General features: G+C 43.0%; 2 protein-coding genes across 11 annotated transcripts in view; one reads left to right on the forward strand and one right to left on the reverse strand.

The window, feature by feature from the left end:
* SLC31A2 (solute carrier family 31 member 2) overlaps positions 1–13,167 on the reverse strand; it is an 833,895-nt gene that overhangs the window by 322,084 nt on the left and 498,644 nt on the right. The window lies entirely within an intron of this gene.
* The window catches only part of CACNA1B (calcium voltage-gated channel subunit alpha1 B), a 327,842-nt gene that overhangs the window by 112,027 nt on the left and 202,648 nt on the right, over positions 1–13,167 (forward strand). For all 9 annotated transcript variants that reach the window (XM_081847405.1, XM_081847407.1, XM_081847400.1 and 6 more), the window contains exons 5-6: positions 4,163–4,315; positions 7,464–7,651. In XM_081847405.1, coding sequence (XP_081703531.1) covers positions 4,163–4,315; positions 7,464–7,651 — 341 coding nt within the window. The remainder of the gene's footprint in view (positions 1–4,162; positions 4,316–7,463; positions 7,652–13,167) is intronic.

Raw genomic sequence — 13,167 nt, forward strand, 5'->3', positions numbered from 1 at the left:
ACAGTGCTTTAAATGTATGATGGCTTAAGTCAAGTTGAAAAGAGTTTGCTCAGTGCTAAATTGTTCCTATGGATTTCAAGCCTGTGCCTGGAGTTTTTATAGCCTGAGCGTCTCATCAATGTTTCCTGGCACGCGAATGGGGTCCTTGCAGCCAAGGAGCTCCTATCCGCTGGCTGTGAAGGCAGCTTTGTTTCATTCTGCAATGTCTGCATAAAATTATCTGACTCTGCCGTCTCCTTGGCTTCATCTCTTATCTCCTGTGCTTTAATTTAAAGTGTCTTTTTTTGTTTGGTGAAGGGCATGGGAGTTGAGTGACAGCTCCGCAGGTTTGTGTCTCCCCTTTGTGTGTCTGGGGATGGTTCTGTGCAAGGGATAGGCAAGCAAAAGGAATCAATGAAATGGGGAGGAACAAACATAACTTATTGCACGGGTCCGGGACCTCAGTCCTGGAACCCAATATGGCCTCCAGACCCCTCTCTCTCTGGCCCTCAGAACTCCGCTGGGCCACACCTTCTTTTCTAAAGCCAGAACCCTCACCACCCTTGCTTTGCTTCCTCCTTTATTTTAATTTTTTGGCTTGACTGAGACGTATCCTTGGGCTCTATTAATGACTCTATCTTGAATGTGTGGAATTTATCTTTGCTCCACCTACTTTTGCCTTTGACTCCACCTACTACTGTCATGTGACGACCCTCCCCCAGAAGGCTGCCTAAAAGGGAATGTGGCCTTTGGGCTGAAAAAGGGGCCTCTGACCTTGACTTAGCCCATGTTCCCCCCTCTTAAATTGCTGATAATCATATAATTGTTGATTAGTGGGGAAATGGGGATTGTGGTCTGCAGAACTAGTTGCGTGCTCAGAGGATGGGAAGGGAGCCTCGATTTCATTTGTCCCTGTGGCAGCTTTATGCTTCACATCAGCTGTATTTGCCTTGAGCCGTTCCCTGGCTCCTGGTCTATTTTGAAGCCTTGCTCTGTTTTTACGGGGTAGGATGTCACTCAGTACTAGAGAAGATGCTTTTCCATTGAGGATAAGGCTGTTCTACCTTCACTGATGGAGGCAGGATGCCTCTGAATACCAGTTGTTGGAAATCACCAGTAGACAGAGTTCTATTCTGCTCAGGTCCTTTTTGTGGGCTTCCCAATGGGGGATCTGCTTGACTACTGTGAGAAGAGGATGCTGGACTAGTTGGGCCCCCTTTGGCCTGGTCCAGCAAGGGCATTGATGCAAAAGGACCTAGGTTAAAACAGTCCCCTGCCTGAATCCACAAAAAGCCACTACTTGTCATTTTAGGTAACACCTGCTCTCAAGGGTGTGATGAATCCAGCCTCCTACCAAACCCTTGTCTCCCCGCCTATGCATGAACTGAATTAAAATCTGAGCCAGAGATTCAGTGGGTCCTATTGTAATGTGATGTTCTTTGAATTAAAACCACAGCAACTTAATGATGCTTAAGTCTGAGTCCCTGTATTCTTTCCTAGCTACAAATCAGGGGTGCTTAAGGAATTTGATTCTGTGAATTCTGAATCAGATGTACCAGATTCTGGACTTGTGTATGGATTATAGTACACACACCATTATATAGTGCATACACCCCTCAGAATTTGCACTTCTCTCGATTATGTGATACAGTTTTCAGCTGAAAAAAGTATACCAAGGTTGTGTTTAAACTGCATATTTTAGGATAAAATGCATTTAAAAAAATGTATATTTGTAATAAGATACATTTTTAAATGCTAGAGGAGTGCAACAGATCTATATGATATCTGAGGCATTTGGTTGAAAGAAGACACCTCAGGTGTTTCATTTTTTTGTTTTTTACTTGCCCAACTCAGATTGGAATGTTAACAAAGCCTCCTGAGTTGGTTTGGCAATCCCTATGAAGCCCCTTGTTGCTCTGTCGACTTGTTCACCAAATAAAATTTCTGTAGACATTTTTGTTGTTGCTGCAGTTAAAAGCAAAACCAAGTTCCTGTACTGGATATGCTCTGGTGCAGCTCAAGTGGGGAGTTAAGGGGTGGGGGTAGTTTGTTTTGATGGACACATATAGCTTTTAATCAAGAGGGGAATATTTTACCAGGTATCTCCAATCATAGCACTTCAGCGGCAGATGAAAGTAGTTTCACTTGCTGGCTCATAGCTCTTTTCCAAGCTCTGCCACTCCAAAGCAGGAAAGTTTGAAGAGTGGTGGTCCATGTCAGCCTTTCCAGTTGCTTTCTGTTGACAGCAACCCCTTGTGCTCCAATATCTACATTAATCAATCAATCAATTTCCTTTATTTGACCGATAGTCAGAAATAAAACACAGAAATAAAACACAATACAGAATTATGAACTAAAACATCATAGGGGTACATGAATAAGGTAGGGCCACAGCACTAAACCTCTCACAGATAACCCACATCAAGTGCCAGGAAAAGGAATTTAGCCACTGACAAAGTTGTTTTCCTAGAAGACTTATTTAGCAGATATGCTGTCTGCTTTCCTCTTTGTCGGGGACTAAGCTGGGGTAAGTATGGGGTTATAAGATACTGTCTTAAATCTTTGTAGAAGGGACAGCTCAGTAAAATGTGCTCTGTGGATTCTATCTCACCCAACGCACAATGGCATAATCTCTGGTCATATGGGACTCCTCCATATCTTCCCTTCAGAACCGCCGAGTCAAGAACATTCAGCCTAGCCGCGGTAAATAGTCTGCGGTATTCCACGTAGTGGATATCCGCCAGGTAGCGAGCTGGAGCAGCTCGGTACATCTGCTCCCCCAGAAACAGCCCTGGTTTCACACGAGCTATGTCCTCCTGTCTCGCAATATCCCTTAATCTTTGGGCGATCACCGCCTTTGCGTGGCTATACGTCATGGACTCTATATAAAGGGAGGACAACCCGCACTTCTGCACTTCCTCCACTATCTCCCCTTCCCATGGAGATTTAAAGTTATCCCTCAGAATCAAGGGGGCCAAACCACCGGTCTGAAACAAAGCTTAAGCCAAAGCCATAACTTTAATTGTTATGGGTTACACCATAACTTTAATTGTTATGGGTTACACCAGATGTTATCCCTGCTGAGAGTAGACTTACTGAAATTGATGGACTTAATTAACTGTGGCCCATTCATTTTAATGGGTCTGTTCTTAGTAGAACTTCATATCTTGTTTTCAGCTCCAGTTTGCATTTACTTGTGCAACCTTTTTCAACTTTGGGCCCAGATGTTGCTGGACTACAGCTCCCACCATTCCTAGACAGAATGGCTAGTGGTCAGGGATGATGGGAACTGGAGATCAAGATAATCTGGGGACCAAAAGTTGTGAAAGACTAGTTTAGAGCATAGTGTTATCCCCAATCCTTTAGTTTAGGGCTGGTGGGTGATAATTCCACTTCACTTTGTGAAAAAAATATTATGTCTCCCCTCACACAAACCAGTTTTCAAGACTTCCAGCACAGAAAACTGTGATTGGACATATTTGGCTGCAGTTTGACAGGTTTGCTTCCCGAGGGCAACCTAGCTCACATGTCAGCATTTTTCAGACTGATTGCCCCCAGACACTAGGAGAGGTTAAGTGATTCCTGTTGTCCCCATCCCAAAATTTTACAGGCTCTCTTTGAGAGACAACCACTGCAATTGCCTTTCTGAGGATTGGTGGGGTTCATGCGACCATGGCTGCAAATTCCATCAAATTTCCCCCATAATTTTTTTCAAAAATTAAATAATTAAAAATCCACCTGACCCCAGCCCTCAAATCTCTGGATGTTTATGTGTATGCCTGTTGTTTGGCCTTCTGGAAGGGTTGTTACACCTGCAAATTTCACCTACTTCTGTCAAAATCTTCACAAATCAGCTTATTTTATTCTCATAATAATGAATGGTGGAAATATAGCTTGAATTGGACAGAGTGACTTGGATGATCAGGCTGCCCTCTGAAGTGACAGATATGAACCGGATCTTGTTTCTAGTCCACACTGCTATTAATTACATATTTAAAACACATTTTCATGTTGTCATTTTTTAAAAATGTAGATTAATGTGGAAAGAGTGTGGATGAAACTTAAGAGTGAAAATATTTAAAAATGTCACTGCCTGTAAATAGATCAACTCCCCTAGTTCCAATCTCTCTTTTCCTTCTAAATATCCCCAAATAGCTAACATTGCTTTCTGCTTCTTGTTCAGGTTTGCAGGTTGTTCTCAAGTCCATCATGAAGGCAATGGTACCTCTCCTGCAGATCGGGCTCCTACTCTTCTTTGCCATTGTGATGTTTGCTATCATTGGGCTGGAGTTCTACATGGGGAAGTTTCACAAAACCTGCTTCAACAATGAAACAGGTGAGATTAATCAATATCCACTAGGGGTGTGGTGGGGATGGGACTCAGAAGGCTATTTCTAAAATAAAAAAGGCAATGGCTTTTGGGGATCGGATTGGAGCAGGAAGCAGAATTAAAACAAGTCTGTTAACCAGTCATTTTGTGGGTAAGGGAGCTTCAGTACCATGGATAGCTCTGTGCCCCTTGCCTTGCCTATCAGCAGCAGAATCTTAGTTTATTTTGCAGTGTTTCACATCCATCTTTGTGTTGTGTTGTTATTAAGCTGTTCATATTTCTCTGCATCATGGTCCAGTTCTCCACTCCATAACACATACTGGCAATATGCACATATTGAACACTTCATCTTTCAAATCTAATGAAATGTTTTTATTTTTCATTACAGGGCTGAGTTTTCCAACAGCCACCCACAATTGTTTTATTCTCATCTTTATTTATGTTGTTTGGTCCCCCCCCCACCCAGTATGATTTTATGTCTTAAATAGATGTGTTCTTCAACTTGCTAGGTTTCTTTACCTTCTATATAATTGTCTTCATTAAACATTACTTTAGTCTAAGCTCGATTCATCTTCAGTCCTACATTTTTTAATTCTTCCAGCATTTCTTGCAGTTTTTGTTGACTCTTAGCTATTATAACTGTATCATCTGCATATCATAGATTATTTCGATATCTTTTGTCAACATTGATTCCTTTTTCTGACCATTCCAGCTTTTTGAGGCTTAGGTGATAAGCTATCTCTTTTTCTTACGCTTCTTTTCAAAGGTATTGGGTTGGTCTTTATATGGAAATTATATGTTGCTGTCGCTTTCTTTGCTATTTCTTTGCAGTTTTGTCTGCTATCAACTCTGCAGTTACATCATGCGTGTTGTATAATCCAGGTTTCAATAATATTGATGGCCTTTTCATAACCAGTGAATGCAATGTATACGTATGGGGATGCATATGGGAACATTTTTCTATCAATATTTTCATAGCAGATGATCTGCTGTAGAATATCATTTTCTAAACACCACAAGAGATTTTGCAAAAACAAGAGAAACCATGCAAATTTGTATAATGCACACAGGCTGCAGACCAGCTTTAACCTTCGCAAGACTTGAGTTAAATGGTTGTAGCCTCCCCACACCCTGCTTTGTATAACTCTGATTACTGGTGCAGTTAGGTAAATTCAGACTCTGGGCTTGCTCCTTTCTCCTCCAAAATATATTCTGTTACTTAATTAAAAATGTGGTGAGCCAGCTTTGCTGCATTTGGGGGCCCTCCTGTTTATTCTTCAGAGTGGGGCATACAAATACAGGAACATAGGGAATTGCTTTAAACTCAGACCATTGATCCATATAGTTGAGTTCTCCATACACTTACTGGCAGTGGCTCTGCAGGATTCAGGCAGGAGTCTCACAGTGTCTTACAAGGAGATGCTGCGGATTCTATCTTGGACCTTCTGTGTGCAAAGCAGATGTTCTACCATTGAGGCATGGCTCTTCCTCTAAAACATAGGAACCTTGAAAGCTGCCTTTTAATGAGTCAAACTGAGCTCAATCTAGCTCAGTGTTGTCCACACTGGTCAGCAGGGACTCTCCAGGGTTTCATGCAGGTGCCTTTCTTAGCTCTAACTGTGCTTCATTCATTCCTTGAACCTCCCTGCACTGCCTCTGTTCTGACAATCTGTTGGGACTGTTGGGCACTGCCCCACCAACCTCAGTCTGCTCACCTGCCTGCCTTCTTACTTACAACTGAATGTCAGCTTCCCCCTCCTCCTTAGTGTCAGTGTTGTCCTCTTATTTAGTTACTTACATAAAATATTTGTGTACCGCTGTACCATAAAGATATAGCACAGTGATGTATAACAATATAAAACCATACAGTAAAATCACAAAAAGTTAAAAGAAATATAATTAAAAATGAACATCAATAGACCACCCGGGGGGGGGGGAATGTACTCTTAATTGTCTGCAGAGGCCTGGAGGAATGGAAAAGTTTTCAGCAGGTGTTTAAAAGGCTCCTGCTGAATCTCTATTGGCAGGAGGTTCCACAGGACTGGGCCAAGGACACTAAAGGCTCTCTCTCTCGTTGTTGTCAAATGAGCCTCACCATCTCTGGGAGCAGCTAGAGATGCTCCTGCGGATGATAGAAAGCTTCAGGCGATCTCTGAAGTATCCCAGACCCAAGATGTTCAGGGGGTTGTAAATCAACACAAGAACCTGGAACTTGGCTCGGTAGAAGATGCAGCTGCTCTAACAGTGGTGTCCCATGTTCTTGACCAGCAATCTGACTGCAGCATTCTGCACCAGCTGGAGCTTCCGAGCCAGATCTAAGGGCAGCCCCACATACAGTAATCTAGCCTCAAGGTTTTCAGTGCATGGACTGCAGTGGGCAGGCTATTCCTGTCCAGGAATGGACATAGAACTCAGCAGGAATACTTAGGTGGCTCGGGTGCCACCTATTGTTGGCCTCCACGCCTTCTGCCCTGCTAGCTGCTACCTTCTCCCTACCAATGAGAAGCACAGTAATGATATTCTTTAAAAGGCCACTGGTCCACTGGAAGTGTAGTCCCTTGTGCAACTGGGGAGGCATATGAACCCAACCTGCTCTCATTTGCTCAAGGCAACGGGAGCTGTCCTTGTGGAGAAGCAGTATTCCAAGCAGGTGCATAATTCACTCCTGCTTGGTGTTGGACTAGAAAAAGTGTGGCCTCCTGGTTTTGTAGGGATCCCTACAAGGAAATGAGAAGGGGTGAGGGATGGGGAGGAGTTAGACTCTGAGCTCACTTATGAAAAGAACAGGTTTGTGTGTCTCCATGGAGATTTCCCAAAGAGGGAATGAAAGAGGTGCATCTGTTTTACACATAGAAGGTTCCAGGTTCAATTCCCAGTGTCTCCCAGAACCATGGACAGCTGCTGCCAGTCAGTGTAGGCAATACAAAGCTAGTAGTATAGCAGTATTCTGAAGGGCAATATCCTGGCAGAATGGTAAAGTTTTCAGCAGGCGTTTAAAAGTTGACATAGAAGGCACCCCACATTGGGTGGATCTTGTTCTCCCATCACCACCCCATTGTCCAAAATTTGCTCCTTGGACTTGATGTGCTCTCCAACTCTGCTCTAGATTACTTCTGTTCACCCACCACCCTTCTTTCCCCTTCCTTCTTCATAGGGGAGAGGCTGGGAGATTTCCCCTGTGGAGAGGAGAGGCCTGCAAGGCAATGTGAAGAAGGAGAAATTTGCAAGCAATACTGGGAGGGCCCCAACTTTGGAATCACCAACTTCGACAACATCCTCTTTGCTGTGCTCACTGTCTTCCAGTGTATCACGATGGAGGGTTGGACTGACATTCTCTACAATGTAAGTATCACCAGCCATGTTGGTGAAGCTTGTTGTTGCTATTGCAGGGATTCCATCACTCTGTTGCACTGCAGAACAGTCTTCCCTGGCCTGGTGACCAACCCAGGCTTTGGGTTGTATCAAATGTAGACCCATTGATGCATGTGACTGACCTAGATGGATACAACCCTAGTTGACACAATTAACTTAAATCCATTGATTTGACTCTGAATATAACTTAGTTGCATTCAGTGCTTTATTTCTTCATTGAGAATGGTTTATGGACCAGTTAATCATAAAACATTCTAATATCCACAAAACTGTTTACCATTTAACCTCCCTCCCTCCCTCCCTCCCTCCCTCCCAGTATACCTAAGATAATTATCAAGACAATGCAGATGATATAAGGAGAGTTTTACTGGATCAGGCCAGTGAAGCAACTTTGTTTTCTGCTGCTCGAGAGCGTAGGATCTGAACCAATGGATTCAAACGACAAGAAAGCAGAGGCCAACTAAACATTAGGGAAGAACTTTCTGACAACAAGAGCTGTTTGGCAGTGGAATGGATTTTTTGGGGAAGGTGGTGGATTCTCCTTCATTGGAGATTTTAAACAGAGGCTGGGTGACCATCTTTCAAGGGCTCTTTAGCTGTGATTGCAGAGGGTTGAAGTAGATGACCATTGGTGTCCCTTCTAACTCTACAATTATATGAAACTATGAATTTAGAGACCAGGGTTCAAATCTTCACTCAGCCAGGAAGGTTGGTGGGTTACCTTGTGGCAGTCACTATCTCTCAGCCTGAAAAAATTGAAGCTGAAGAAAGCTTTCTAGCAAGACTTTAGAGACGTGATTTATGCTGCAGGCAGGGAGATTGAAGCATTGATGAGGCAAAAGGGCTTTCAGAAGAAAACCTTGGAGTGGAGAGCTCCATTCTTGAAATGGTGGTGTGATGAGCGGTATTTTGTGTGTGTGTGTTGGGGGGAGAGGAATAAACATTCCTGCAATAACTTCTGTGCTTGCAGCCAGAGCGTGACATAAGATTTTAGAGAGATGCATTCTGGAATGGGTCTTGAAGGGTCCAGTCCACTTACTGCAGTACACGATCACCCCCCATCCACTCTCTTGCAGCAGCATCAACATACAAAAAGGCAAATAAGAACATAGGAAGAGCTGGATCAGGCCAAGGGCCCATCTAGCCCAGTATCCTGCTCTCATAGTGGCCAACCAGATGTCTGTAGGAAACTGACAAAACAGGATTTGAGCACAAGAACCTTCTCCCCTCCTGTGTGTGGTTTGTTGTTGTTGTTGTTGTTGTTGTTGTTGTTGTTGTTTTGGCAGCTGTTTTTCAGAAGCCTTCTGCCTCTGTGGAAGCAGAGCATAGCCATGACGGCTAGTAGGCACTGATAGCTATATCCACCATGAATTTGTATAATCCTCTTTTAAAGCCACTCCTGTGGTAGTGAGTTCCATAGTTTAACTTTGTGCCTTGTGGAGATTATTCCAACATTCAGCTTCATTAGATGTCCACAAGTTCTAATGTTATGAGTGAGGGAGAAAGAAAAAAACTTTTCTCTATCCACTTTCTCCATGACAGGTATGTTAATTCTGCTGGGTCTATTGCAGATAGAACTTTTTATAAAATAATATTTATTCCAGTTTTAAAAATTACAAAAGAAAACACTAGATTAAGCAAGAAAAAACAAGACCATGAATACAGACAAGCAAAAAAAAAAGTATAATAAAAACCCCCAGAAAAATACAAGCAATTAAGAAAAAAAAACAAAAAAGAAAAGGGAAAAAAGAAACAAATCAAACCTTCCCATAACTTATTTTTCATTTGCTTGTTTCCTTGACCTCCTCACACCTCCCTTTTTTGTATTCTAGTTCAATTAGATATTTCAGCAAATCCTTTCCATCTTTGTTTTTATCCCAATAATTTATCTTAACATACTGTAATTTTACACTCTCTTCTTTCACCAATTAACTATCCATTTTTACTTAATCCTTTATATCATTTCTGCTAAAACCACATAACTTCATTCCAACCTCCTTCTAACATCCCTTAATTTTACAATGTTTCTGTAAATATACTTTAAATTTCTTCCAATCTTCTTCCACCAACTCTTCTCCTTGGTCTCGGATTCTGCCAGTCATTTTTAAAATACAACACTGGAGCTTTAACTTTCTGACATTCTAGGGGATGGGAGAGAATCTCGACTTGGTTCTTACTTTATTGCAAAACTACCTAATTCTCATTTGCGTGGACAGGCGGAGTCCCCAGATCCCGAGTGGTCCCCCCGTCATGTGGAATAACGACTCTAGACAACGTGCTATGGGATTAAATTGGCCACAACTTTATTAAATTTCAAATGTGGGTAGACCTTGGCTCAGGCATTGGGCGTTCTCCCTCCCTAGTCCCCAGCCGGGGACCTAGGGAGCATCAGGGTTATCCAGTGTGTGTGTGGGGGATGGGCCGGCTCTGGAGAACATATGTTCAAGCAGAGATAGCCGCCCCCGTTACGCCGCCGCAGGGGAGAGCAATGACGACCTTTCGGCGTACGGCCAAAGCCTCCCTTCAAAAACCCCTTTAACGGGGAACCCTGGTATCGCCGCCGCAAAGAGGAAGATGGACTAAAGGATTCCGCCCAAGGCCTGATACCGCCAAAGTTGTGACGTTTTGCTACGGGAAAGGCGAAACCTGCCAATGCAGGGAAATTCCTTTCCGGCCCTTTAACAGCGACCTTATCGTAGCAGCGCCCGCATACCTGTGGAGACAGGTTAACCTGCAAAACCTATGAAAAAAAAAAAAAAGTTAACCTGCAAAAGAAGAAATTAACTGAGGGTGGGTAGGGTGGGAGAAGCTCTGGAGCCAAGTGAGGATTAACAATTAAGATCCACCCTCTATTGTGTGGGCAGGTAATCCCTCCCCTTACCTGGCCTGGTTTCCCTGGCAACACTTCCCCCAGGTGGGATTGGACAACTCGCTGGGGTAGGCGGGGACCTCCAGGTATCCCACCTGGGGGAAGGCAAAGCCTATGCTGATGGGGCCACTCCAGATCCAGGGCTGCACGCGTCCACGCAAAAGGCGCCCCCCGTTTTAAGTGGGGAGCGGTCATTTCTGAAACTATATGTGCACCAGGACACAGCTATCCTTTGAAGTTTGCACTTTGGGGTGCAGTTTTCCAACCACAACATGTGTGCAAAAATGCAAAGTTGATACCCTGTCCCAGAGTTATGGCCTTTGCAGTGGCTGGTGCAAAATAGCAAGACTTGGTGTGCAGCATTGGATAATCTTTCCTTTCCTCTCTGAACTTATTTAGCATTGTGCTCCCAAAAAAACTACCATAAAGGGCTATTGGAAACCAGTCCATAATATGCTTTGGCACCTTAGTTGTTGTTGTGTTTTTTTTTTAAAATGCAGTTACATTTGTCAGTGACACCAACATATTGTCAACAAGCTAGAAGGGGGTCTTATTTAAAAATCACAGATTCACAAAGATATTGGCTATAAGCATCCTGCTGCTATTTGTTTTGTCCCTAAGTGTATGGTTTAGAAGAAATGGCCAATTTAGTAGTTATTCTGGAAATGAAGTTGCTGGAAGTTGTTTTGTATGCCAAGAAATAATTTTGGGGCATATGACAGATCTGGCTGTTCCCAAGATGTGCAGATGCTGTCAAATTGTGAGTGAATTTCTTCAGCTCTACCTTCTGTTTCTTGGCAAGCTTTTGTTGGGTTAAGTAGCAGCACTTAATTGTGGATTAGCTTTTTAAAAAGAAGTTTCTTTGAATTGATTTGCTCCAAAGGCCACTGTCGTGACGCAAGTGTTGAGCTCAGGTGAGGTAACATCTGGTACAAAGCAAGGCTCATGCTGGATGCAGGGCAGGGCAGGGCAGGACCAGGCATAAGCCTGGGCATTAGGCAGTGGCTTAGGAGAACAGTTCTCAGCAACCACCATGCTGAGACCGAGCCCTATAAAGTAGCAGCAGCTGGAAATGTAAGAAGGCATCACTTTTCTTTTCACCCTGTATTCATCACATGCAGCACTGCTTCTGTTATGCTGCAGTTCTTCTTATTTCAGAAACATATTTATTAAATCTCAGGCCCAACTGTGCAACTTTCATAATTTATGTAACTAATTGTGCAAGTTGTGTTGTCATTGTGCTATTCCACCCCGTTTTGTTCAGTGTGAAGGAAACAGTGTGTATGGGAAGATAAATGTGGTTAATCATGAATCATTTGTGGACTGATCATACTCGCTGGATTGATTTCTGTTTTGCACACAGGACAAATAACGCTTTCTTCTTTTTTGGCCAAAACCTCCCCCCCTTCACTTCACTTTTAGGCAGGTCATGCTTCATCCTTGTAAATGCCCTTAAAGGACTCCTGTTCATTACTGAACTAAGGCAGATTGATAGAATCACAGAACTGTAGAGATGGAATGGACCCCAATGGTCATCTAGTCCAACCCCCTGCAGTGCAGGAGTCTCAGCTAAAGAATCCCTAACAGATGGCCATCCAGCCTCTGCTTAAAAACCTCCAGTGAAGGAGAGTCCACCACCTTTACAGGGAGCCTCTTCCACTGTTGAGCTCTTTTATCATCATAAATGAATTGTTGATGTTGAGTAGGTAAGAACTACTGTCTCCTAAGGAGACTCGGCCAAGGATACAGGGTGTAAGCAATGAGATGCTTTCTATTTGGTTGGTTTGTTGTTGGGAATTGTTGTTGTTGGGAAATCTGCTAACCCCTCTCCCACTCCACCCACCAAACATCTGGTTCTATACTTTCAATAAGTAACACTGTTTAGAATTGCACAACATGGAAAGCATGGGAAAACTAAATGAAGTTGCTACTCATTGGACACACTGATATTTTTGGACAGGTTCTTGACTGTTCTAAAGTTTCAGCATAAAACAAAACCATCACCACTCTTTCCCCCCTCATACCATTAATTAGTCTCTGTCAGTGATTAGTAAACAAGAACAAACCACATATTTCTACTAATAAGCAGATATTCTCATGTAAATATGTGGTTGAATACAACTAGATTTTGCATTTTCCAAGAACTCTATTAATGGTCACTAAATTTGCGAGATAATGTTTTATTTGCAGTCCAAATTCTACTTATTGCAAAAGCTTATCCACCATGAGAGTGCCCACAACTTTTGTTAAACCCACCAATAAATTTCCAAACCCATGTCAAAGTGCTGATTTTAACTTCTGAAGCCCTAAATCATTTGGGACCAGGTTAAATGATGGATAACTTTCTCCTATCTATATGAGGCCAGGTATGAACAGAGCCCTGCTCGATCAGGGCAAAAAGCTCATCTTGTCCAGCACTTCATCTAGTCTAGTTCTCACAGTGGCCAACCAGATGCCCCAATGGAAAATCCACATGTATGGGCAGGAACTGAATACAAGAGCACGCCCCTCACTTGTAATTCCTAGCAACTACCTCTGACAGTGGAGGTAAAACATAACCACCATAGAATTTAGATTTCAAAAGAACAGCATGTATTAAGAACATAAGAAAAGCCCA

Source organism: Podarcis erhardii (genome assembly GCF_964252035.2).
Source record: "Podarcis erhardii genome assembly, chromosome: Z".
Lineage (NCBI taxonomy): Eukaryota > Metazoa > Chordata > Lepidosauria > Squamata > Lacertidae > Podarcis > Podarcis erhardii.